Consider the following 27,127-nt stretch of genomic DNA (forward strand, 5'->3'; position numbering starts at 1 on the left):
TAAGTGTGGATCTTTGGATCCATTTACCAATCTCTCTTACACACACTCACCACAAATATATCTGAAAAAGATGTATTTTTTTTTTAAGAGGAAAAGAAACAGAGGAAGTGAGAGAGAAGCATCAACTCATTGTTCCATCAATTGTTTCTCCTATGTGCCTTGACCAGGGATCAAAATGGTGACCTCGGACACAAACTGGAAACGTTGGGGGGCCAAGCCACTGACCCCGCACACAAGACCTTGGGATCAAGCCAGTGGCCTCGAGTTTTGAACTGGTAACCTCTGGTTATGAACCGGCGATCTTTACTTTCCAGGATGATGCTCTATATACTGTGCCACTACTGGTCAGGCTGAAATAGATGCTTTGTTTTTTTTATTTAAAGCATGCAAATTGGTTGCCTTGAGGGAATCAGGACTAAAATAGGAGATTTCTTATAAAATATTTTTTTATGCCTTTGAATATTTTTACCTTGTGCATATTACCAATTTTGATTTCTTTTTAGGCTTGTAAGGCAATGCAAGGTTCTTGAACAACCCACTTTCTCCTACTTGCCATTTCTTAACCAGGCCAAGTATGGTCTGTCCTTAGTCTTCGTATCTGCTCCCCCCGCCAGGAATGCTCTTCTCTCAAGATATTCAAGTGGTTACTGACTTTCTGAGTTAGGACTCCATGTATGCACTCTATTACCATTCAGGAAACCCCTCTCCCCGTTAAAATAAACATACTTCCTGAAATTATGCCAGTTTCCATCCCTTTATCATGTTTTACTTTTCTGTATAACATTTATTGCCATCTGACATTAAATTTTACATTTGTTTAATTCTCTGTATTCACTCACTAAAATATAAGCTCATTGCGACTAGAGTGTTTTGTTCATTTGTTCCCTCCCAGCCACTAGGGTGGTGCCTGGCACAAACCTAGGCTCCATATGTACTTGAGACAAGTATAAATCATTTCAAAGGTGCCGTGGGCCTGAGAAGTTATCTATACAGCATGGATGTATGCTGTGTGTGTGGGGGTACCATCTACTCCCTGGGGAAGAATTTGTTATGCAGTTGCAGAGCCACTGTCCCTCTTTCTGAAAGGTACACATATAAACACACAATACAACCTCAGGTCGGAAGTTCAAGGATGTTAGTGCTAACTCTGTCATCAACCTGAAGGAAGCTGTTTAACTTAAGTACCATCCAGTCAGCTCAATGAAGATTACTCAAAATATACCAAGGACCAAACAAAAACACAGCATGCCTACTACTGAACACAGATGCAAAGGTGTTCTTTCCTAGCTGCTCGTCTCTAAGGGAACCGTCTTCTCTCCTCTCACTCCTGTGCCTGCAGTCATTAACTAGCACTAATGCACCCTACGCTTGGCTTTGTGTTTACTATGAAGTCCAGTCAATGCAGTAAACACTGCATCCATAAACACTGCCTGAGTGTTTATGTCCCCAAAGCCTAACAAAAACGGTCAATCTCAGGCTTATTTAACCACCAAAACTGCTCTTTCTTCAAAATCCCAATGCAGATGAGGGGATGGTCCAGGTGGATCACAGAACTACACAGTTTGGAGTGATCTGTGCTATTGTTGAAAAATCTATGACATTTAAAAAGACAAAACATGCTAAGATAAAAAAAACATACTCCAGTTATACACCTTTTCCTTTTCAAGGGTAAAATTTTATTTTTGAGGAACTTCATGCTGCACATTTTCAAAGAGAGTCACATAAGAAAGCAAAAATGTTATCATCCCCTCATCCTAGAAATAAATAAGAAGGGCATAAAATTTCTTTTTAAATCATGACACTTGGAAGTTTAGCACCAGCATCCAAAATGAACAGAAAAAAGGGAAAAAAATCATTTACTATATATTTCAGATTTCTTTGATTGGGGTTCTCCCCAAGTGGTATTAATATTTCTTCTTTCAATTCATATTACCAAAACAGTAAAAACCAGGAAAAAAATATAAACCTAGTGGTTGCTAAAACCGGGGAGGTTGCTCTCTTGTCTTCTGTGCGGCAGGAAACACTGGCTGACATCTCCTTTGCACTTTTTGTTTCTGTAAATAATCGTAAACACTCCAATGTATGCATCTTATTCATGAGTCTTCCACTTTATTGCTTGATGTTTCTTTGGCGTTGGTAATGGCATCATGGTCTGCTTTTTGTTTTATTGTTTGAATGGTTAATTCTTTAGGTCACCTGGAAAAAATTAAAATCAAACTTATTAAGAGTGGCAAAATGACCAAGAGTTTAAGAATTGAAAAGCAAAAATAATCTGTTTTTCCTGTAATTCAAAAAACCAGTAGTTCAAAGGCTCTAAAGGCTATGTTTGTCTTCTCTTGATTTGTAAACTATATATTGATCTAATAGAAACTCTTGTTCATAAATTTTTTTTTTTTTTTTTCAGGGACAGAGAGTGAGTCAGAGAGAGGGATAGACAGGGACAGACAGATAGGAACGGAGAGAGATGAGAAGCACCAATCATCAGTTTTTCGTTGTGAGACCTTAGTTGTTCATTGATTGCTTTCTCATATATGCCTTGACCGCGGGCCTTCAGCAGACTGAGTAACCCCTTGCTCAAGTCAGCGACCTTGGGTCCAAGCTGGTGGGCTTTTTGCTCAAACCAGATGAGCCCGCGCTCAAGCTGGTGACCTTGGGGTCTTGAACCTGGGTCCTCTGCATCTCAGTCCGATGCTCTATCCACTGCGCCACCATCTGGTCAGGCCATAAAATATTTTTATAAACCGTAACAGTAAGTACGTAAGAGTGAAACCACAATAAAGATAGTAAGCTCATCTTTATAAGAGGTTATTCTTTACTGCTCCCTATTTAACCACTTCATAGGCGTTATCTCACTAAATCTCTGCAAGGATCTTAGTGGGCGTGTGTTGCCATGGTACCCACAGCAGACGCCACTGAGGCAGAGGGAAAATGACCTGCCCAGGATCCCCCAGCAAACAAGCAGCAGAGCCCGCACTGGATATACAGACCTCTCAGCTCATACACATCATCCTGCACTGCCTCCAAACAATGCTGCTTATGAAAGGGACAGGGGAGGGAAAACACTAGTTCATTCTACAAATCAGTCTCAGTTATTAAAATGAGGCCTGGTCAAGCACTTTAAAATTATCAATTTGGCCACTAGATGTCACAGATGTAAAACTCACAAAAGTTTTCTTACCTGGTATACCATATTAACAACAGTTAAAAACTGTCTATTGGTAGAAAGAATTTAACTTGCATTGACTCTGCCTGAGTGTTTATGTCCCCAAAGCCTAACAAAAACGGTCAATCTCAGACTTATTTAACCACCAAAGCTGCTTTTTCTTCAAAATCCCAATGCATATGAGGGGATGGTCCAGGCAGATCACAGAACTACATAGTTTGGAGTGATCTGTGCTACTGTTGAAAAATCGATGACATTTAAAAGGCAGTATCAGCTTCAGCCCGGCCGCCCACGCCCTTACCTGCTGATGGTGAAGGTGCCTGGGAGCCTGGTGTTACTCAGCACTGCTCTGCTCGGTGGCGGGAGCAGGGTTCTCAGATGGCACTTCACCTGCCTTGGTCTAAGACACAACACCAAACCACAAACCAGAAATGAATCAATTCAGGTAACAGAGGGCAGTTCAAGACTAAACAGTCTCAACAGTTGGAGTCTTCTTGCCTATGAAGGTAAGTCACTGTGCAAAAAGTTAACTACTCTCAGGTGTGAGCCCAAAATTAGTACCACAGAAGAATGGTTTCCAAAGAGCAAGTAAACACCACCACTCTCCACAATAGAAAGTCTGTGACAGGCAAAGACACTCACACACTTAGTCACAGGTGCCTCACTTTCTGTAAGCTCTCAATCCCTACCAGTATGGATCATTCTATCAGAGACTGTTCATTTAGTTAAATTCAAATATTGGGTTTGAATTAAGTGCAAGACATACTCTTTCTATATACATGTGGACCTTAAGTAAAATGTTAACATATTTATAAGTATAAATAAAATATGTGAATATATATTATATGTAACATGTATATAGCAAATGTTAAGTGTAAATTATTTATAAATAATATTTTACATAAACTGTTACATATAAAGATATGTATCTTTACATATAAGTGTCAGTAACTGGACTATAAAACCACTCTTAGAAAAGAATACCAAAGTCTGACATGATTAAGGACAATCTGGCAATAGCCCCTCTGGCTGGCTGGAGTCACCTCTTTGCCATCTTGTGAAGGAGCATTAGGAGGACGCGGGCGGCGCCGGTAGTTGTACGGGCGCCGGTACCCACGGAGAGCAGACGGCTGGTTGGGACCATTGGCTGCTTGTTGATTCTCTTTATCTTCAGCCTCTCCCACAGCTGGGGCAGGTCGTGGGCGAGGAGGTCCCCTACAACACAAAGTACAGAACAATAAGAGAAAAAGTGCAACAAGTCAGGGGTCCTCAAGAGCATAGTTTTGGTGGAAAAAAGCCCTGTTTTTCCACCATTTCCCCCCTTCATGTGAATACTTATTTGTAGTAAATAGACACATACTGACAAATGCTATGTTCCTACCAGCCGCTCTGACAGGCACCATGGAGAGGAAAACGAAAGAAGAGTGGTCTGGGATCTGCCCTCCATGAACAGAGCTCAGTGGGGACAGAGCTCAAGAGGATTAAACATGGGAGGAAAACCACCACCACTCACTCTGTGCCAGAGCCTGTGCTGGGTGTTTGCAGCGGTCTGGTCTCTGAGTTAGATGTATAGTGTGAAAAAGAAGAGGTGTACAAAAAACAAGTACTTGTCTGAATCATATGGTACTGCTGCTTTTATAGGTCAGAAAAGGCAACTGGCCTGACCTGTGGTGGCACAGTGGATAAAGCATCAACCTGGAAACGCTGAAGTTGCCGGTTCAAAACCCTGGGCTTGCCTAGTCAAGGCACATATGGGAGTTGATGCTTCCTGCTCCTCCCCCTTCTCTCTCTCTCTCATCTCTCCCCTCTCTATAATGAATAAATTTAAAAAAAAATCTTAAAAAAAAAGAAAAGGCAACTGTAACTTAGCCAAGATCACACAGCTAGGAATCGACAGAGCTGGGATTCACAAACTGTCCTGTTTTTCCACCATTCCAAACTGACTCCTCAGTTTTCCTTAAGCCATTTCTAGGAAGTCTCTTTTATTTGAAAGTCCTTAGTAATTATGTCTAAAACTGGAAGGAATCCTATGAGAAAAAAGGATGCAGAGTGGTACAATAATCCCTTCCCCAAATAATACTCTTAGCCTGCTTTCAATAAACCCATATTGCCAAACTTCAAGGTGGTATAAATATCACTCAGAAATAAAGTTTCCTCACGGACAGGGTAAATAAACAGGAAGGCTTATAATATAAAAAGCTGAAAAAGGACCTAGGGGTCTAGCTCAATTTGCAGTCTTCACAGAGATAAAGCACAAATAAAATAACCCATCCATTAATATTAACATCATGGGTAGTAATAATACTATTTATTGAGCACTTACTATACCAGCCACCATTATACATTTAAACGTACCAACCACCATAGAATATTCCTAATGTCCTGGTGCCTAAGTCTAAGTTCACAAACTAGCCAAACAAGTTACAGCTGTTAAGCACAGGGCAGGAATTTAAGCGGCCAGTTTGCTCTATAGCCTGATCTAAACCTCGTGCTGGATCGGCTCGGTTAACAGAACAGGCTGCATCCCAAACCCTCTGCCACTCAGTCAGCTGCCACTCACAACACTGCCGTGGAATCAATCACCGTCTGCTTATCTCACTAAATATAATAAAAAATAACTATTAACTTATAGCATGTGAAAATTATCAAATACAAATAATGCTTTGGTAGAGATAACTAAAAACTCTAATTGTTTAATTAGAATTGATTAATATGGGGGAAATGTCAGCCACCTGAACACATATACTTTAGAATTTGCCCCAAACTTTGCCATGTAATCAAAGCAGCCATCTCTTTTATTTCATAATAAAGCCACAAAACATACCCATGATCATCCTCATTCATTCTGCTCTCACACACAGTCCTTCAGAGGCCCCAAGTGAGTGGGAAAGTGTTACATACCTACGGTACCTCGGGCGGTAAGTTGGATTTCGATGAACTGGCCCCTGAAGCTGCGCTCCGTCTGGGACGCCATCCTTCATCTCTCCAATCTCACCGGCCTAGAGGACGGGAACAGGGCTGAAAATGAGGGTCATGGGGCACACAGTTGCATTCATGGCTTTTTTGAAAAGTAAAAATAAAGTTCTCAACTATAACAGTGAACTATTTTCTGAGTAGGTCTTTGTGAATGATAGAAAAGGAAGAATAACTCGCTCTTACTAAAAGAGTCTTCTGCCCCATTCCAGAGCAAACAATTTTATTTCATAGTATTAATTTAACATTCTGAAGTGTTCCATTCATCTCTTGAAAGAAAACCTACAGTGTAAAAGGAAATGCACTGTTATACTTACTACCTTTGAGCAATGAGAATCTCTTCAAACTCAGACCCACTAATTCTACAAATCGGGTGTCCCTTTAATATCACTAATGGTTTCCACATTCAAAGCTTCTCCCATGTCTCTTAAACATGCCTTCACTTCTGATTTCTTCCTTGTATCTATTTGCACTATTTATTTTAGTATATTATTTTAAAAAATAAAATACACTTTCTCACTGAAAAATTTAAGTAGGGAGAATAGAAAATTTTAATGTAGAACATCCAGGGGAAGAAAAAAATAACTAAAAACTAAAGAAAAACAAAACAAAAACCATCAATAACCTCTGAAATTTACTACAATATAGCCAGGTCTCAACCTCCTTTTTTTCCCATCAAGACTAACATCCCTTCCTTCTCTATATTTCACGAAGAGGCAATCAAAAAAATTTGCTACACTCTTTCAGTAAAAAACCTTCCAAGTTATCTACATTTGTATTTATTTTCTTCTTTCGCCATACTGGATAAGTGGTCCAAGATCCTATCTAAAGCCAGCCCCTTCTCTCCTGCCTGCTAGGAAACATTTAACTCTTTATCCCTCTTTCATTGTGTATTTTCCCCCTTTTCTACTCCATTTCCACCCAGGCAATATAAACATGCTGAAGTAGCACCCATCACTTTCGATTATTTTATTTTAAAATAATCATAAACTTACAAAAAGTGGGATGTATGGAATCTAGTCCTCGGGCCCCATTCAAGTCTCACCAACAATGTCCTTCACAGTGTAAAGACCCACTTAGAACCACGCACTGAATTTACTTGTCTCTCTTTCTGATGCAATCCTTCAATCACTACTTGGTTTCCGTGACCGTGACACTTTTCCAGATTACAGGCCAGGTATTTTGTACACTGCTCCTTCATGTGGGTGGGCATTTCCCATACTTTAGTCCATGCATACATGGACGGCAGGAAAGCCACAAAAGTGACACCACTTTCTTTTCGATGCACCTGTCAGACGGAGTATAACTCACTTTTTACCCCTGCTGACAGTGCTTAGGCTGAGCAGTAGTTACGGTGATATCTACCAAGGCTCCTATGCTACAAGTTTACTCTTTTCCTTTCTGTAATTAAGAAGGATTTTGTGAAGAAGTACTTTCAGAGTCTGTAAATATTTCACCCTTCATCAAATTCTCAATATACTTATTTATTTATATCTGTACAGACTCATGTTTCTCTATTTTATTCAATGAGTTATAATCTGTTACTATCATTACTGGCCAATGGGAACCTAGTCAAGCTGTCTCATGTCCTTTTGACATGCCTCCAACATTCTTTGAGTACTTCCTTACTTTCTGGCACAACAAGATGTTCCAGGGTCATATTGTACTTTCTCTGGCCCAGGTCTGAAATCAGCCATTTCTCCAAAGGAGCTTCCTTTTATTGGAGAATGGTATTTAGAAAGTTTAATGCTCAAGGTGTCACTGATTTCAGTAAATAGCAATGAGAAAAACACACACACAAATATGTATGCACATACATACACTATAAATTACACACATATAAATGTGTATGGGAGAGACAGTGAGTGTGTATGGCATTTGATCTGCCCATCTAATGGATTATAAGTTGTTGGTGTGGGAAGGGATCAGGGAAACCAGGACAGAACTCAATGTAGAAACAAAGTCAAATCAAACCAAAACCTTGCCCTAACCTCATATCCTCCTCCAGGTGCTGCCCCATTTCTCTGAGCTCCTTTACAGATATATCTACTAAAGGAGACCCATCACCATCACATAAACTTCCTCAAGGAGAAGAAAATACCTGTTCTTCCTCCCTCCTGAATTCATCTAATCAGATTGTGATCCTCACCATACCACTAACCTTCAAGTTACCAAACCCAGTAATCAACTCTCAACCGAACTTCCTCTGCTTTTAGGCAACATTTAACACAGCAATTCCTTCATGAAATACATTTTTTTCTATCTGCTCCTTCTCACTGTCATTTGATAGACTCCTCATCTTCCTAATTTTTAATTGTTGGTATGCCCAGGTCAGTTCCAGAATCAATTTTCTACCCACACTCATTTTAGAGTCAATCTCATGCCGTACCCTGTCTTTCCGTGTCTATGTCTCCAAAGCTGTATCTACTGCTCACTTCTCTCCCTCGGGTTCCCTTCAGCCTTGGTACTGGCCAGTCCCTCTGCCATGCACGCCATTCCTAGCACCGACAACTCGCTCCCCTGCTTCCTTAGGTTTCTTCTCAAATACAGTACCAAAGAGTCTGCCAACCACCCTATCTAAGATGACACCTTAACTTAAGCCACTTGCTACGTCTTGACTGACTCGGCTTTATTTATTTGTTTCTTTCTTTATTTAGCCTACCTGACATCTCCACTTGGAGGTAAAATTTAATGCGGGGAACAGACCTCTAAATTATTTCCACCTCTCTCCTAAACCTAATCTTGCTTCAGTTCTCCTGTATTTGTTGAAATTAAAGACCACAGAGGTACCCTTTACTCCTCACATCACACATACACCTCAGCATTAAATGCTGACTCTTCTATGATGAAAACACTTCTTGAATCCAACCACTTGTCACACTGCCCCCGAGGGCACTCTAGTCCACACACCATGATGTCTCTCCCCAGGGAAATTATAGTAGCTGATCTCCCTCCTTGTTGCCTCCTGGGATCCAGCCTTTAAAAACAGTCCAATGACCTCTTAAATATGTTTCTTCCCTGCTTTGAATTCTTTACTAGCTTTTTATCACATTTAGAGCAGGTCGACAGTTCCAGGCATTTTTCGTCTACTCTAAGGTATCACCGTAATCCCATCTCCTGGCTCTCTGCTCTCCACTCATTCCACCCCAACCATATATGCTTCCTTTTAGTTCTATGAACAAGCAAAGATGCTTCTTTCTCAAAAATTTTGACTAGGGGAAAAAAACAGACAAACAACACAAAACAAAACCCACACCCAGAAACAACAATTAACAGTTACAGAAGACGAGAGTTTACTATTGAATAGAATGCCAGAATGGGAACACAATGGGCAAACAGATTACAACTCTACCACTTCTTGCCCATGTCACCGTAGGTAAAAGGTGCTAACTTTTTCAAATACTCATCTCTTCATTTGTAACAACAACAGTATGGAACCATTACCAACTTCAGAAAGCTGTAGGGAAGACTGAGAAAAATTAATTTCAAATGTCAACCACTTGGCAGATGCCAAGCAATGTTAGTCCCTCCTCTCTATCATTTTTTTCTCAAAGACTACAAATAGTATTAGTTCAGTAACCAATTCTACTTAATTTTCAAACACACAGAATCATTATCTTTAAAAATTGTCACTAACCATACTTTATTATGCCCTTGGTACAGAAGGGAAATACTCTTGGCCTGTATATATTTTTTTCTGTTGTGTCCAATAAATTTAAAAGCTTTATTTACAATAGAAAATGTTGGAAAGATTTAGAATTCTCATTTGGTTAGGTTAAGTAGACCTCTAACTCAGTGAATATCCCAGCACAGTATGTATTAAAAGATTCTAAGGAAAACTGTTGAAGGAGTCTAATACAGCTTTTACTTCAGGTATGAAATGGGTAAGAAAACCAGCCCAAGGAAGCCCCGGCCAGGAGCATCATCCTGATACGCCAAGGTTGTGGGTTCCTTCCACAGTCAGGCACATACAAAAATCAACCAATGAATGTGTAAGTAAGTGGAACAAATCAATGTTTCTCTTTCTCTCTCCCTTCCTCTCTCTCTTTAAAAACCCCCCACAATATTATAAAAAAAAAAAAAAAAAATCCAGCCCAAGTTAGAGCAGCTATGTGCAGTTAGCAGAGTAAGCGCGTATTTTTAAAATTAGTTTACAACCAGTTTTTGCAAATGATCTACATGGTACTTAAGAATCACTTTGCTCTCAACCTTCAAGTCCTAAGATGAAATATACTTTATTTCAAACAGTACAAAAAAGAATCATGTTCTCAAAAAAGATGACATGTGTATATTAAATACTAAAAACGATTATTTCCGGAAGGTACTAACACACTAAAAATAAACGTGCACCACAATCTCACTGACTCTTCCTGTCCTCATTTCCTAGAAGCCCAAAGTGCTGCCCTAAAGAAATCTACCATGCCTCATGTACTCAATCCCTCCATATACGTAAGTCTACTTGTTATTTTTAGCACATTTGTCAGAAACAGCTGTTAAAGAGTGGAAGGGAAAAAACAAGAAGCAATGTAGAAAGAACACAGTCATGCATGATGGGATAGGAGAAGGATAGTGGAGAACAGACTGAACATAATGTTCAGTCAAAACACTTAAGTGGAAAAACAACCCAAGGACACTAAGAGGAAAAATTTTTAACTAGTGATAACAAAAATGGTGTCCTCCTATCCTAAATTTTCCAAGTTTCCACGGACTACAAAGTTGGTATAAAGCTTATTAATTACAGGTCAAGTTCATCACAGCTGTATCAATATTTTGTGGTTAAAAAGAAAAAAAGACTTAATAATCAACAATATCCACTCTTTGGTAGGGTTCCTTAACACCCTCTCATCTTTATAGGTGTCAGCTATTCTAAGACACTGCACTAACATCTTTGTCTTTGATTTAATCATTGTAAACCCCATGTTGGAAGCACGTTATTACTGCCACTTAATGGATGAACAAGTTAATCTCTCTATAGTTCAGTTTTCTCTAAAGCTCACAAATAATGACTAGCAGAGACAAGTTTCAAATCAAGGCCTGTCTGACTTCAGAGTTTAAGCCCTTACACATACCATCTGTCTCTCTACTTTTACTCTTCCACAAACTAGAAACTGTACCCTGTCACCGGGGTCCCCAATTACAGGCATGGCCCACGTGGTTGTGCTTTTAGAAATGTTACTAGAATAAAGAGCTGACTAAAGGCCTTGCCGTAGCTTTTGTAGCACTGGGAAGCAACAAGCAAGGTTTTGTTTCCGGCAGCTGGTGTTGGAGGAGGAGGAGGAGGAAGAGGAGGCAGAGGAAGGACGGAGGGGTGAGGATTGCTGAAGAGAAGTCCCGGTGCAATTTTACCTGCGTTCTGTTGGGATGGGAAAAGACCCGTGAGCGACGGTCAAAGGTCTGTCCCACGTGGTAAGGCGGGAAACGCCGCCGGTACTGAGGGCGGTACTGTGGGCGGTACTGAGGGCGGTACTGGGGGCGGCGCGGCTGATTCCGGGCCCCAGAGTACGGCCCATCAGTGGCAGGGGGGTCAAATCCTTCACTGCTGCCGCTCCCTTCCTCCTCCTCCTCCCCAGCGTACTAGCGAAGCAAAGAAACAGAGATTCAGAAGAAGTTTCAGCAAGGAAAGAACCAAAGAATACCATTTAGGATGAATATCACCAAAAGAAAAATATCTCCCCAAAAGGAATAATTCTTTTTTATACAGACAAAATGCATTTAACCCAGATCATCATGTGACTACCTGGTTTAAACTACATTAAGATTAAAGTACATAGATCTATGCAGATAAAATACCAAGAAGCAGAAAAGCAAAAGCAATCAATCTATAATACTCTTAACAGTCATCTGATTAAGACTGATGAATATCAGTTGACCAACCACCTAAAAAACATCTACAATGTTTATAATATTTAGCTTGGTCAAATGTGTGTCTCCCAATATTCGCCATCCCCTAGGGCAAAGTCAGGGAGGGCAGTTAAGAAAAAAATATATTTTGTAGTGTTATTAACAGTTTTTTCTACATAGTATACTTCCTGCAGCTGTTCTTAAAGTATGGACAGGGTCTTCGAAATCCTTTGGGGGGTTAGCAAGGTCGAACTATTCTCATAATGCTATGAGGATGCTATTTGCCTGTTCCCATCTCATCATCTCATGAGTGTGTGGTGGGGCCGCCCAGGGCTAGGAGGACATGGGGTCTCTCAGCAGACTGAACGCAGGAGTCATGAGTCCAGCTGTCTTCTATTAAACCAAATGTCAGAGTTTGTAAAACTATCAACACCACCACTCTTCTCACTCAATTAAATAATTTTTATAAAAATGCTATTTATATTTACATGTAATGAGTTTATTTTACATCAATTGAACAATTTTTCAAACCTCTGCTTTAATTTCTAATATAATAAATTGTAATAGATATAAACATACATAAACAAAGACTCTGGGATCCTCAATAATATTTGGGCATATAAGTAGGTCCAAAAACCAAAAAGTTTTAAGAACCACTGACTTACGGCATGATTTTCTTTATATTTTAGGAATAAAATACACGTTAACAGATGATAATAAGTAATACAGTAATAATATTTAGATACAGGTAAGTTTCTAAATATAGGCTTACTAACAAAAGGAATTATTGACTCATTTTATATTTTTCCGAGTTTAAACTACCATACTATATACTACCATTTTACATTTAAAAATAAAAACAGACCAAAAATTTTTTTAAATAAAAACAAACAGCCAAATATCCCTCAAAGAATGTATTTCAAACTTTACTTTAAAGGGGATACACAAATAGCCTCTCAAAGGAAGCATCTATAGTTATTAAAAATAAATTAATTAGCCTGACCTGGCAGTGACACAGCGGATAGAGCACTGGCCTGGGACACAGAGGACCCAGGTTCAAAAACCCCAGGTTGCCGGCTTGAGCACAGGGTTGCTAGCTCAGCTGTAGCCCTCGGAGTCAGACACATACAACAAAGCAATCAATGAACTGAAGAGCCGCACCAAAGAACTGATGCTTCTCATCTCTCTCCCTTCCTGTCTGTCTGTCTGTACTTGTCCCTTTCTATGTCTCTCTGTCTCTCTCTTGCTAAAATAGTAAAAACATAAAAAAATTAATTAATTAAAAATTAACAAAATAGCCTATTTCTTTTGGAGGGGCAGGATATTTAAGATCTAGAACACTGAGATCAAGCACATATGTGCAAGTAAATTCCCAAGAGCTCAACACAGCATGAGCGAGTCTAACTGCAGACAAATCCAGTCATTCTACACTTCGTAAAACCTGCATTAAATATTATATACCCCAATGTTCGCAAAAAGAGTAACGTGAGACTTCATCAACTGGTTTTCTTTGTGGCCTGTTCTGTACTGTTCTGAGTTGTACACAGCCTAATCTTTCTTTTTTACAAAATAAGACTAATGGCAGCACCACTGCCACACATTCTCTCTGTAAGGACTTACAAACATTACAACAGAAAACCTTCATTTACATATACTTTCAGAATTTTGACATTTCTAAGTATCTTTTACAGGCATGACTTTACTATTTCCACCCGAAAAAAGTCTTTAAAGGGAAAGTCTTCACTAAAGGTTTTCTACCACTTTTACTTCTGAATTAACCTAGGAATCAAAATAAGCACTACCAGAACTCTCTGAATCTGACAAAGTTGAGTTAACCTGACATAGCAAATGCTATAGTAGCTCAGTCCTGCCTCCACCCCCCTGCACAGTTTATTATTAAAAATCAAACAGATTAAGTAAACCATGGGTAAGAAAACAAGATGCCATAAGCAATCTGATAAAAATCAATTTGGACAGGGTGTGAAGATGACAGACTGGAGAGAGAAAACTTTTTTTTTTAAGTGAGAGAGACAGAGAGAGGGGATAGATAGGGACAGAGAGGAAGGGAGAAAGATGAGAAGCATCAATTCTTCACTGCAGCACTTTAGTTGTTCATTGATTGCTTTCTCATTAGTGCCTTGACTAGGCGGGGCTCCAGCTGAGCCAGTGGCCCCTTGCTCAAGCCAGTGATCTTGGGCTCAAGCTGGTGAGCCTGCACTCAAACCAAGAACTTGGGGTTTCGAACCTGGGTCCTCTGAATCCTAGGCCAATGCTCTATCCACTGTGTCACCGCCTGGTCAGGAAAGAAAGCATTCTGCTAAACAAAAAGATGTAAATCTATCAAAGTGTGGAGATAAAATCACTCTCAATCTGCAGGTATTATTTAAAAAGTTTTCCCTGGATGGCTGACATAGCCACAACCCTGTGCTCACAAAGCATTTTGAGTTTTAGTCTATGGTGCCAATTCCAGGTACTAATTCTAGAAACATCAAAAGTCACTAATTTTTGAATTGTCATGACCACAAATGAATGGGATTCTTTTTTGGGCGCTTTGAGAGTATTTCTATTGAGTCTCCTAAGAAAGCTCTAGCCAGACTTGGTTGCAAACCCTCTCACCTAGATTGGTACCAATCTAAAAAACTAAAAAATCTAGGCCCTGGCCGGTTGGCTCAGCAGTAGAGCGTCGGCCTGGCGTGCGGGGGACCCGGGTTCGATTCCCGGCCAGGGCACATAGGAGAAGCACCCAATTGCTTCTCCACCCCCCTCCCTCCTTCCTCTGTCTCTCTCTTCCCCTCCTGCAGCCAAGGCTCCATTGGAGCAAAGATGGCCCGGGCGCTGGGAATGGCTCCTTGGCCTCTGCCCCAGGCGCTAGAGTGGCTCTGGTCGTGGCAGAGCGACGCCCCGGAGGGGCAGAGCATCGCTCCCTGGTGGGCAGAGCGTCGCCCCTGGTGGGCATGCCGGTGGATCCCGGTCGGGCGCAAGCGGGAGTCTGTCTGACTGTCTCTCCCCGTTTCCAGCTTCAGAAAAATACAAAAAAAAAAGAAAAAAAAGAAAAAAAAAAGAAAAACTAAAAAATCTAGAGAATTACTATGTCTTTACTTTAAAATAAATGCAATGCTAAATAAAATAGCCATTTACTTGAGCTAAATTTAACATTTCTGTGGCCAGCATTGTTTATTGCCTAATCCCAAGCTATTGCCCATTCTTCCCGGCCAAACATGGATTTTCTTAGAGGTCAACAGTACCAAGTGCCAAGGGATGACCAAGTCTTATCATGTAAATGACACTCTCCTTTACCAGTGAACACCCTAAGACTAGGTTCTGGCCAGGTAAAAGAACCCAATGAAGAGAATGCCTTTTTGACAAACTTGGCATAGCCTACCTTAATTAAATTTTCTTGTTACAAGATAATTAAATGTCTGTTACTTGTAGCCAAGTACATACAAACTAAAAATTGATACAACTTTTCAAAGGCAAGTCTCTAATGAAACCATTGGTTGTGAATCAATTCTGGGCACTAAAAATTCCCCATTAGAAAAAAAGATTATTTTTTGTCTCTAGAAAAAGATACAGTATTTATCTGCTCTAACTATATACACTTAATTTTAGATGTAGACATTTTTTCAATCACTGATTAGGAAGAGAGACCAACATACATTACGGGGAGGCCCACGGCGTCTGCCGTAGTAGCCGCGTCTGTAACGGCGCCGATCAGCAGCGTAACGGCTCCCTTCCACGGGAACTCCATCTGGGCCAGTCACATTGGCTGCTTCAGCACCCTGCGATAGAAAGTAAGACAGCTGCAAAATTTAAAAGAAGCTAACCCCCCAACACACACACTCAAAAAACCTCCACATTAGCTGGAGTGTTAAGTGAGACCGGCCTAACATACTAACAATTCCTATAGTTAGACCCTAAAGATATACCCAAGTTTTAACACAGTAAGCAAAGGTATTTGTTGTTCTGATTGAAATGTACACAGCTTGCTGCTCATTCAGCCTAAACTCTGCTTTCTTGTTTGGTCATACTAAGTTCAAGTTATGTTCTTTAAAGAACATAAACTGGTAAATATAATACAACTGTAAAAGAAGTCATGCTAGGTTCTCTGCTCCTCCTGTTAAGACAAGCAGCGTGTCTCCCTGCACAGTGCCACCTGCAACCCTGGACTGAACGGATTTGGTCATAGTGGGTACCTGGTCACCACCGCTGCTTTTAACACTGGCAAAGTGGATATGGTTCCCCATCAATGACCCCTTCATTGACCGCAACTACTTGGTCTACGTGTTCCAGTATGATTCTACTCATGGCAAGTTCAAAGGCAGAGTCAAGGTTTCAATGGGAAGCTTGTCATCAGTGAAAAGTCTACCTCCATCTTCCAGGAGTGAGATCCCGCAACAAACGGGGTGGTGTTGGTGTTGAGTAAGTTACAGAGTCCACTGGTGTCTTCACTACCTTGGAGAAGGCTGGGGCTCACCTGAAGAGTGGAGCCAAGATGGTCATCATCTCTGCTCCTTCTGCAGATGCCCTCATGTTTGTGATGGGTGTGAATCACAAGTATGATAACTCCCTCAAGGTTGTTAATAATGCCTCCTGCACCACCAACTGCTTGGCACCCTGGCCAAGGTCATCCATGACAACTTTGGCATCACAGAGGGACTCGTGACCACAGTTCATGCCATCACTGCCACCCATAAGACTGTGGATGGCCCCACTCAAGAAGTTGTGGCATAATGACCAAAAGGCTGCCCAGAACATCATCCCTGCTGGCATTGCAACGGTTGTGGGCAAGGTCATTCTTGAGCTGAATGGGAAGCTCACTGGCATGGCCTTCCATGTCTCCACCCCCAATGTGTCAGCTGTGGATCTGATCTGCCCCCTGAGAAAGCTGACCAATACAATGACATCAGAGGGCCCCTTGGAGGGCATCCTGGGCTACACTGAAGACCAGGTTGTCTCCTGTGACTTTAATAGCAACACTAGCTTTGATGCTGGCGCTGGCACTGTCTGCAGTGACCGCTCTGACAAGCTCATTTCCTGGTATGACAATGAATTTGGTTATAGTAACAGGGTTGTGGACCTTATGGTCCACTCCTCCAAGGAGTAAGAGCCTCCTGGACCACCAACCCCAGCAAGAGGAAGAGAGGCCCTCAGCTGCTGGGGAGTCCTTGCCCCAGATCGCTCCCCCAATAATCTCCTGACCAGCAGTTTCCATCCCAGACCCCCTGAAGAAGGGGAGGAGCTTAAGGAGCCCTACCTTGTCATGTACCATCAAAAAAGTTCACTGTACCCAGCCAAGAAAGAAGAAAAAGAAGTAATGCTAGACCAGAAAAAATATTCCTCAGTGGAAAATAACTGAGATAATGGTATTTTCCTAGAAAATGTTGAAACCTATGTTACTTTAAGAGGAACCAAGAGAATCCCTAGTCATGGGCTCACATGGCTCCGTGCAGCAATGGCCGAGAGTAAAACCTGGCAGCAACAGGAACGAAGGGTCCTTGAATTTAGAAGAGTTTCCACACATGTAGCCCCTCTTTAGACCTTCCTATTATCCTCAGAACAGGCTTAGTGTTCTTATTCTCATATGGACAATGAATAAAATAATGCTTTAACATATAAAAAAATTCAGTCAAAGAAGACTCAAAAGAGTATTATTTCACACTCTGTATCAATTTGTAGAACCCCAAGTTCTGAAAACATACATAGATATAAAATCAACCTGATAAAACAAAATATCAGAGATCGTTACAGGCCAGCATTTGGTGGGAGATGTAAGGTGCCAAGAAATTTGCAAGATACCCTGGGTACAGTATCAGTAAAGGCATCGTGTAAATTACTAGAGTAAATGAAGTAAAGTTGGGAACAACTAAGAATCCGGACTATAGAATGGTCTGTGTGTGTGTGTGTGTGTGTGTGTGTGTGTGTATATATATATATGTGTGTGTGTGTGTGTGTGTGTGTGTGTATATATATATATATATATAGTACATATAATATAAGTGGAAAAACACATGTATCAGGGTTGAATAATCATTCATTTGGTTAGTTTATAATTCAGCTGCTGTGATTGCCTGCCATGGTGTTTGTACTATATATATATGGTTATAAAATGTCTTATTTTTCACTATGTGTTTTACTGATAGCTATAATAGCTGACTAAGAACAAAACATAAAAATATTAATATTAGAATTAAATATATAATAGCATTAAAAAAAATCAGAGATACAATTCAAGATGATCAATTAGCTTTATCTGAACAAACTTGTGGGGTTTTTTTTGCTTGTTTGTTTTCTATTATAAACAAAGTTGTTACACAGTTCATCAAGTGCCCTTGGCTTTCCAAAATCCAAGCCAAAGAGAAAACACAATGATTATGTTCAATTTGAATTTTTTTTTTAACTGAGATTAAAACATTCTTCCCTGGCTATGGCTGGTTGGCTCAGTGGTAGAGCATCGGCCTGGCATGTGGATGTCCTAGGTTTGATTCCCTGTCAGGGCACAGAGGAGAAATATCCATCTGCTTCTCTACCCCTCTCCCTCTCCTGCAGCCAAGGCTCAAATGAGGTGAGTTGGCCTCCAGGTGCTGAAGACGGCTCCATGGCCTCCACCTTAGGTGCTAAGAAGAGCTCAGTTGCTAAGCAACAGAGCAATGCCCCAAATGGATGAAGCACTGCTCCCTAGTGGGCTTGCCAGGTGGATCCTGCTTGGGGCGTATGCAGGAATCTGTCTTTGCCTTCCCTCCTTTCACTGAATTAAAAAAAAAAAAATTTCATTGTGTATTACTTGTATTATTAAAACCCATAGCCTGAAAATTTTATTCACATCAAAGAAGTTAAAATTTTAATCTCGTTATATATTTGATATCAAAATAAAATGTAATTTTAAATCTTATGAAATTAAAATGTCCTTTTAAAATAAGTATCAAAGAATATTTATAATGACATCCAATTATCAGAAGTATTTCTACTTAATAGTCACTTCTCCCTGTCATAAAGAATCCAAAGTAACATGGACTCAGGAGGGGCTGAGAGACCATCTACTGTGCAAGAAAACTAGTAAGTGTCAGCACACTTTGCTACCCAACCACAGCTTCCTCTCACCTTCTCTCCTTCAACCACATCAAACTCCACGGTTTCTCCATCTCCTACGCTGCGCAGGTATTTCCGCGGGTTGTTCTTCTTGATGGCAGTCTGTAAAGAGAAGAGAAAATTCTAAATAAATTATATGTTAATATTGGTAAATTTCATCGCTTTCAAGTTTACTGGGTATACTGAAGAAACTGTTGACCTATCATTACTTTTAAAAATTATCATTCTCCTACTAACCTGAATCTCCAAAACAACAACAAAGAAAAAAATGCTATAAAAACTGTTCTACATTACTTTCTTGATTCATGTTATTCTTCAGAATTCACCTCTGTAGGTGGATTAAAAGTAATATGTAGTTAATCTGTCACATTCCAATCACCTAGTCATGATACTGGATTATTAGTTCCCTCAAACTAGTAATCATCGGAGATTCAGATTGCTGCTCCGTCAGGTGGGGAAGGGGGAATGCCTTTATGAAATTTCATACACACACAAGTATACACTTTCAGTGTTAAAGGTTTCTGTAGACAAGACAAACTGCTAACCTCAAAAGGTATTAAAGAATGGGTGAAGGGGAGGAGGGATGATGAATAGGAAAAAGGAATTAGAAAATGCCAAGGGGTATTTCTGATAGAATACACAAAATTACCTCAGGAATCAAAACATCACTGATAATCTGGCTTTTCCCCCACCCCTACCACCCATTTGATGGAGGAGGAAACATGAGGCTAATAAGCTAATAAGTAATGTATCTGAGGTCATATTAAAGATGCAGCCTGGGAAGAGGGGTAGATGAGGGAATTCATATCCCTGTACTGTATCTGTATATTTACTCAATAATTTTCCCATCACACCATACATACATCCCTGACAATACCGTATTTCCCATGTATAATATGCTCCTATGTATAAAATGCACCTCAATTCTGGGGCCCGAAATTTGAAAAAAAATGTATTATATAAAGTTATTGAACTCGTTTTATTTATCACAAAATACATACAACTCCTCATCACTGTCAAAACTCCCATCCATTAGCTTGTCCTCATCTGTGTCTGATGTCAAATCACTGTCTTCAACAATGAGCGCAAAAATAAGCGGGAAATGCAAGTAAAAAAACTACAACCACTGTATAGGGCACACCTAGTTTTTAGACCCCAAATTTTTCGAAAAAAGGGTGCATCTTATACATGAGGAAATACAGTACTCTAAACATCTGCACCTAAATATGTGCTTATGAATAGACCTTTCTTTTCCAAACCCTAGAAGGGAGCAGAATAATTCCTGCAATGAATTTCCATTTCTTTAGCTGGTATCTCTAAATAGTTAAAGGGGCTCTGAGTGTCTATGGAACTAGGTCAACCTTATTTTATAAAGCGATTAGGCATGTGTAATCCAGCCCTTCCCTCAGTCTGAGTAAGAGGGAGGGGAAAAAAATCAGAATGAGCCAATAGACAGAGACTTAACTCACAGAGGAAAAGGCAGTTCAGGACAGGATATATGCGCACGCAGCCTGAACATTCAGCCATTCCATAGCCAGCCCCTCCCTGCCGGCTCCTTCCCTTTTTCCTGTTGAACTGGGCAGGCCTCAACACAGTGAGGTGACTCACCACAGAGCCTCACACGGGCTGGAATCAGGTCACACACTCACTCACAGGCTAACATAGCAGGCCACCAGTACAGAAACTTGTGAGGTCCTTTTACTCTCGCAGTTACCAAACACAGAGCTCTCGCCCCACAAGGTCTATTAACCTCTTGGTATTATAAGAAACACTTCCTGTCAGTCTGTTATGACTTTAAGTCATTGTATGTGATCAAAAAAGCTACTCAAATTATCTAGCTACAACTGAAATATATCCAGTCAAGCAGAAATATAAACAATAGAAACCACAACTAGAGAGAGTATATTCTTAGATATCACTGTCCCCAGTCACCACATCTTATCCCAACACACGAACTATCCAAACAGAAGGAAACAAAAACACTCACAACCAGAACCTGATAAAGCCCTGGGCTCCATGCTTTCCTATTGCTATACACTGAGCACTACACACATATTTGAGACAATTTATTGAAAACTGAATACACAAAAAGAACAGCAAGGGTAGGTATTTTTTTCTTTTAACTTAATTTGTAAAGGAAGTTCAGCATACATGATAGTACAATAAATAACAGCCAGGCTAATAATGTAAAGAAAGGATGAGATCCTATAGCAGAGAAGCCCATATTTTCCATATTTTCTACATTTGCTTTGAATCTAAGGGGGTGTGGACCTTTTGACTGGGCCATGCGCTAATCATGCCTACTTTTAACAAGAGTGAAGACTACCCTGAGAATTGGGAGTTTCCTCACATCTCACATACACAGACCCTACCCCTCTGCTTCCCTGTGCTGTTTACTTCAGTTAAAGCTGCTCTTACAGATCTTTAACAAATACCCACCCAAGCAAAAGCCAAATGGGTTCTGGCCAGACTAAGGGGAAACTACACAGTCAGAATAGGACACTAACACAGAAACAAGTCTTTTGCTAATGACTCAAAAGCTTTAAACATTAAAAAGCAGTCAAATTGAACATTACACTTCATGTCATTCAAAAATAAAAACTGTTTGAAAACAGTTACTACGAAGGGACAGAAGAGCTTATCTACCAATCTTAAAATGTGGAATTGAGCTTTGTTGCCGAAGTAAAACCACAGAAAGAGTTTAGGGTGGAAGAATGATGTACAGGACCACATCTGGAATGGGACAAGAATACATTACCGACACCCCTCTCTGCACGTATAAAATTTAACATACTCCTCTTACCTGATGTACAAACACATCCTCTTTGGTGTCATTTCTGTTGGAAGACAAAAAAAACACAAAAGGTACTAGGTATGTGGGGGAAAAAAACTTAAGAAGAACAGATGTTTTATGATCCCAAAATTTCAAAACAAAACAAATTTTTGTTTATCCTCTAAACTCAGTTCAAAAGCCTGAAATCAATCCTCACTGAAAACTTCTAAACCCCAAGATACCTACCTTACTCCGCCTCCACATTACCGCAGTGCTTAGATCCAAGTGTACAGATTCAACACACAGAAATATCCCTTTCCGCTCATCTCTAAGTCACGTGGGATGTAATCAGAGCCCCAGATTTCTCTCCCAGCAAAAGCAAAGCAAGACAGTTAAAAGGACAGGGCACAGCTGTGAACTAGGCTCTCCTTACACTGAAACCAGAAACAGTCCCCCACCAACACCCTACCCTAACTCCTCCCCTACCCCACCAATACAGATAAGGAAGAAACTGGAGGGATTTTTTAAAAAAGCATGGGGGGGGGGGCAAAGAAAATGATAATATCTAAGAACATAATATTCCCAACAGCTTGCACATACATTCTCATTCCCAAGTTGGTTAGAAGTTACCATGGTTTACAGAAAGTACTACCTACAGTTTCTACACAGGACTTGGACCAGACCTGGGTGATAGTTCCAGCTCAATTACATTCTAGTTGTGTGACCTGAGGAAAAGTAGCTTAACCAGTCTAAGACTCCATTTCTCCATCTCCGAAATCATGGATATGGACTGCTCTCCTGATCCCTTCCCATTTCTGATACATCCTCCCCTTTTTTCTTGAGATGACATTTTATAAGTGACTTGTCAGTGTTCTAGAAATGTACTTTAATTACTATTTAATCACCAGTAGGTTTGAAATGAGAACATTTACAGTGCTTATAAATCTTAAAACTTATACAAGTCATTAACAAAGTATAGTAAAGAATTTATAACTACTAAAACATGTAAACATACACATACACGTACCGATTTATAAATCCATATCCATTTCTGACGTTGAACCATTTGACAGTGCCAAGGACTTTGGTGGCTAAAATAGGATTAAGCAGATATATTAGTAGCTGGCCTACAAAGAGATAAAGCTCATATCACAAAGCCCTGATAGCATTATATACAGCCTAAACATACCTGAGGAAACTATTAAAAGCTTAATTACCAAATATATTAGAAAAATAAAATGGAGTAAGAAAAGATATTATAGAGAAATACTTCTCAGAAGAAGAAATCTGTCTTCCCTGTTTAACTTTTCAGTAAAGTCATAAGATAAAGAGTGGTTGGTTATAAGTCTACTCAATTCTGTAATCATTAAAGCTGAAAAACAAACAAACAAAAACTCTAAAGTTTTAACACTGAAAAATACACTGCTCACAAAAATTAGGGAATACTTTTATCGCTTCATATTCGTTTTGAAATATCCTCTAATTTTTGTGGGCAGTACATTATACATGCAAAAGAAGGGTCAGAACGAAAGAGAGTGCAGATAGATGAACAAGGTAAATACAAATGACCTTAACACATCGCTTTCACAGGTGGAAATATTGGCAAACTTTACCAAGTGAAGTGGTAGCTCCTTGTTAATAGCTAATCAACAAAGATATCAAGTAACTTGTCTAGCCCCAGATGTGGGTCTATCAGAGGAGTCAAGAGTAATAATAGAACTGATGCTGTTTCAATCAGGTCTGTGCTCACCACTCTGAGAGGTGATGTAACAGGGCTTTTCAAACCACAGTGATGAATTTGGGCTTCTGTTTCATTGTTTACCCTACCCTCTGCAGCTGGTGGGAATCAAACTCAGCATTTTCTATACAACCCCACTTAAACTTGATTATGGTCTCTACTTTCCATCATGAGTAGGACCATTTCTGTACACCAGATTTTAACAGAATATAGGAGAAAACCAACAGTATGCCTATATAACTCATACTTCATAGATTCATAATTATTTTGGCCATCAAGTTTTAACACTATGATTTGAGATGACTCCTTTAAATCAGCTCTGAATACCAAATTCAGTACCTCTAGGAAATGCCTATGCCTAAATTTAGAAAATCCATAAAGCAATTATCAAGACTCTATGAAACAGGAAATCTGACCAGAGTACCTTAAAAAACTTAGTAGAGAATGAAAGTAACAATTAACATTAATCCATGCTGCCTCTCTATGAGATACAAAATTTATAATTTCCAAAGATAAACAATAAGGATTCAGTTTTTTAACTCAAGACTAAAACAGTAATTAGGACTTGATTAGTTGTGGGCACAGTTGATTCTGAGTACTGCTAGACTGATATGCTTAAGGAAATATTTTAGCTTTCTTTGCAAAAAGAGAAAACTACTCTTTATGCCTCCAAAGTCTTTCAGCCCACTACTGGCTGAGCAATCTCCAGTTCTGACAGCAAGTAAGGAAGAACTCTCCAATGAAGAGATCAAACCAGTGGAATCTTCCGTTTTAGGCCATTCTAATTAGAGCAGAAGGGCAAAGAAAAAAAAGTTTTATATCCAAATGTACATAGGAGTGGCCCGTTTTCTGATAAACATGTTTTTAAATCATATATTACTATTTCAACTGATTTGCCATTTGTGCCTCCCTTCATGTGCCCTAATTAATGAACTAGGAAAATATAAAGGAACTGTTTTTTACTCCTTTTCTTGTAAGTTAATGTCTATCACCGTCAAAGGAATAACCCTGATCAGAAAGGCAAGACTATATAACAGGGGAAGAGATAAAAATGATTTTCAAGACTAACTTCAATCAGGCTGAAAGTTATTTTTACTCCCCAATGTAGTTTTTTCCCCAAAATTTGATATGGTCAAACACATCCATGTAAACTTCTTGCTTTAAAACCATAAGCTCACTTCACATATACAAAGGGCGAAGGGAAGATAGTGGAAGACAATATGGCTTCCACACTGTTCATCAGAAGGAAAGTGCTGTTCACTCAGGTAAACTATTTTTCCTGGCCTATAGCTGTACCTACACTAAAGTTGAAAACCATTGGTAAAAACTAGAATGGGAGGATCCAAACCCTGAATTCCATTTTAGTCAGCACTGTGCCTGGCACATCTTAGGCACCCATGTGTTTTTTTGGCAAAGGGAAGGAGATGGCATAGCACAGTGGACAGAGACAGTGTTGAAATGTCATGTAGAAGGCTGCCCTTCGCTTTGAGAGAGTGGAAAAGTGAAAGACTTCCAGACTCATCACCAAAATGTGGTAGAGGCTTAACAGCAATTGGAGGTTGACAAGATTAACCTTATCTGTTTCCTTCATCTTTATCAACATCTGCTTTAAAATCCAAAGGTTAGTTTAAGGTTAGTTGATCCAAACGTAGAAGGATTAAGTGAAAAACTGCAAAATTCCCTTTATACAACAGAAAAAAATAAAAGGGTCTCTCTGAACACCACTTTGGATAACCCGAGGTTGTCTCTCTTGGAACAATTTGCGTTAAGTGTTACAAGAAACACTTGTCAGATATATAACAGTTCAATATTGACTAGACTTGAGCAACTTTTAGTCCAGCAAAATAAGAACTATTTTATTTCTTAACCTACAGAGGTTACAGTTAGCATGTTGTTGGCAATAACTGAGTAAAAGATCTGGAAAAAAAAATAAAAAAAAAACACCAGGCCTCTCAACGTGGGGAACATGGGATCATAACATTCTTCATTATTCCCTTTTCTTCCTAAAAAAACTGGGAAGGCTCAGAGAGTTCAACACACCCCACCCAAAAGAATGAAAATTTCTCTTAACCATCCTACATCATCTCTTAACTTTCCTGTCCTAGAGAGTGAACGAACAGGCACCCCTGAGAAAGCCTGTTCACCACCGCCTGCTTTGTAAGCCTGTTTCAAGCCTCACACAGGGCGTTCCTTGAGAGAAGGCTGAAGTATGTGACAAAACCAACAACGAACACAGAAACCCCTCTGATGCTCTACCCCCAAACCTGACCGTCTTATCTGCCTATTTCATTTCCTAAGTTACAAGTTCTAAGATAACGATGTACCAAACAAACGTCATACCCACACTTCCTACAAAGTTTTTCCAGCTGCTGCACCAAGTGCGTTCCCACAGTCCAGGAAAGAAAACGTGTAGCGATTAGTAAACAGTGAAACAGGTTCCTCGCAGCACTGGGCACAGGAAGGGAGGAGGACATGGGACCAAAACCCAAGAGGATTGCAACACCCCTTTCTCAGCATGTAGCCCACAGAAGCATGGCGCCTTTCCCGTGCCTGTGTAGGAAGGGCGTCAGGGACAGACACCTGAGCCTCCCCAGCAAGAAGCCCTTCCACCTTTCCCTTCCCGTCTCTTACTAGCGCCTTGCTCTTCCCCAAAGGAAAGCCTCTACCCAACCCAGATCCCAAGCAACGACTCCAAAGTCGCCGTCCCACGTGTCTGTTACTCCCGCCTTACATCCCATCCACCTCCATCCGCACCCGGGGGCCTCCCCCCGATTGCCACTCTTTTTCTCAGGAACGAAGCATTCGCCACTTAGGGAATGTGAGACAGGGACCAAGACTGAGACCCAACTTGCTGGCTCCGGACCAGGAGGGACGCGCACTGGACAGCAAAAAGCGCAGGGCGCCACGCGCTCACCTGGGAGCGTCTGCAGGACCCCAGGGCTACAGCCACCCACGCTGGGGTCCCAGGGGGGGCCCCGACGTCCCCGGGGACCCCGTACGCCGCTCCCCTCCCCAAGGGGAAGTGCAGCTGGAGATGCCCACACGTGCTCCGCGGCCGGCTGCCGCCCGCGCCCGCCCCTACGCTCCCGGGCCTGACTCACCGAGAACTTTTTTCTCCGCGTCTTCACTGCCGGCGGGGGCTGAAGAGGCAGGGGCCGCGGGGCCTGTGGGCGCGGGGCCCGCGTCCCCGCCGGGATTCCCTGCGGCGAGGGCAGCGGCCTGGGGTGCGCCGCTGCCCGCCGGGCTCTTGGGCGCGGGGTCCGGCGGCACCGCGGCGGCCGCCTCCGCCGGAGCCTGCGGGAGGGTGGTGGTGGTGGTGGCCTCGCCCGCCTCGCTCATGCCGCCTCCTTAGCTCTCACTCGGGCACCTCGGTGGCGGTTGGTCGGCGGTTAGCGCGGCTGGTGGTCGCGGCGGCCGGGCTCGCTCTCGGGAAGGCCGGTGCGGATCTCGCGGCGCGGGCGGCGGCGGCCGGGGTGGGGTCTCGCGGCGGAGGCGGCTCGAGCTCTCGGGCTGCGCGCTCGCTCTTGGGCTCCTCGCTCGATCTTACTGCCCC

General features: G+C 41.1%; 1 protein-coding gene and 1 pseudogene across 2 annotated transcripts; one reads left to right on the top strand and one right to left on the bottom strand.

The window, feature by feature from the left end:
* Positions 1-1,644: 1,644 nt before the first annotated feature.
* On the bottom strand, positions 1,645-27,127 carry YBX3 (Y-box binding protein 3). 2 transcript variants are annotated; one of them, XM_066264280.1, is made up of 10 exons: positions 26,676-27,127; positions 22,864-22,927; positions 21,867-21,900; positions 19,076-19,165; positions 15,634-15,756; positions 11,483-11,710; positions 6,065-6,162; positions 4,207-4,378; positions 3,465-3,563; positions 1,645-2,196 (listed from the first exon to the last, which is right to left on the bottom strand). In XM_066264280.1, the coding sequence occupies exons 1-9, from the start codon at positions 26,911-26,913 to the stop codon at positions 3,498-3,500; spliced, it is 1,113 nt and encodes a 370-aa protein (XP_066120377.1). In that variant the 5' UTR covers positions 26,914-27,127; the 3' UTR covers positions 1,645-2,196; positions 3,465-3,497. The 2 variants fall into 2 exon arrangements, with proteins under 2 accessions (XP_066120377.1, XP_066120387.1); XM_066264290.1 differs by lacking the exon at positions 11,483-11,710 and having other exon boundaries at positions 26,676-27,124.
* On the top strand, positions 15,950-17,081 carry LOC136320996 (glyceraldehyde-3-phosphate dehydrogenase-like; annotated as a pseudogene).

This window comes from Saccopteryx bilineata, chromosome 1 (genome assembly GCF_036850765.1).
Source record: "Saccopteryx bilineata isolate mSacBil1 chromosome 1, mSacBil1_pri_phased_curated, whole genome shotgun sequence".
NCBI classification, from domain to species: Eukaryota; Metazoa; Chordata; class Mammalia; order Chiroptera; family Emballonuridae; genus Saccopteryx; species Saccopteryx bilineata.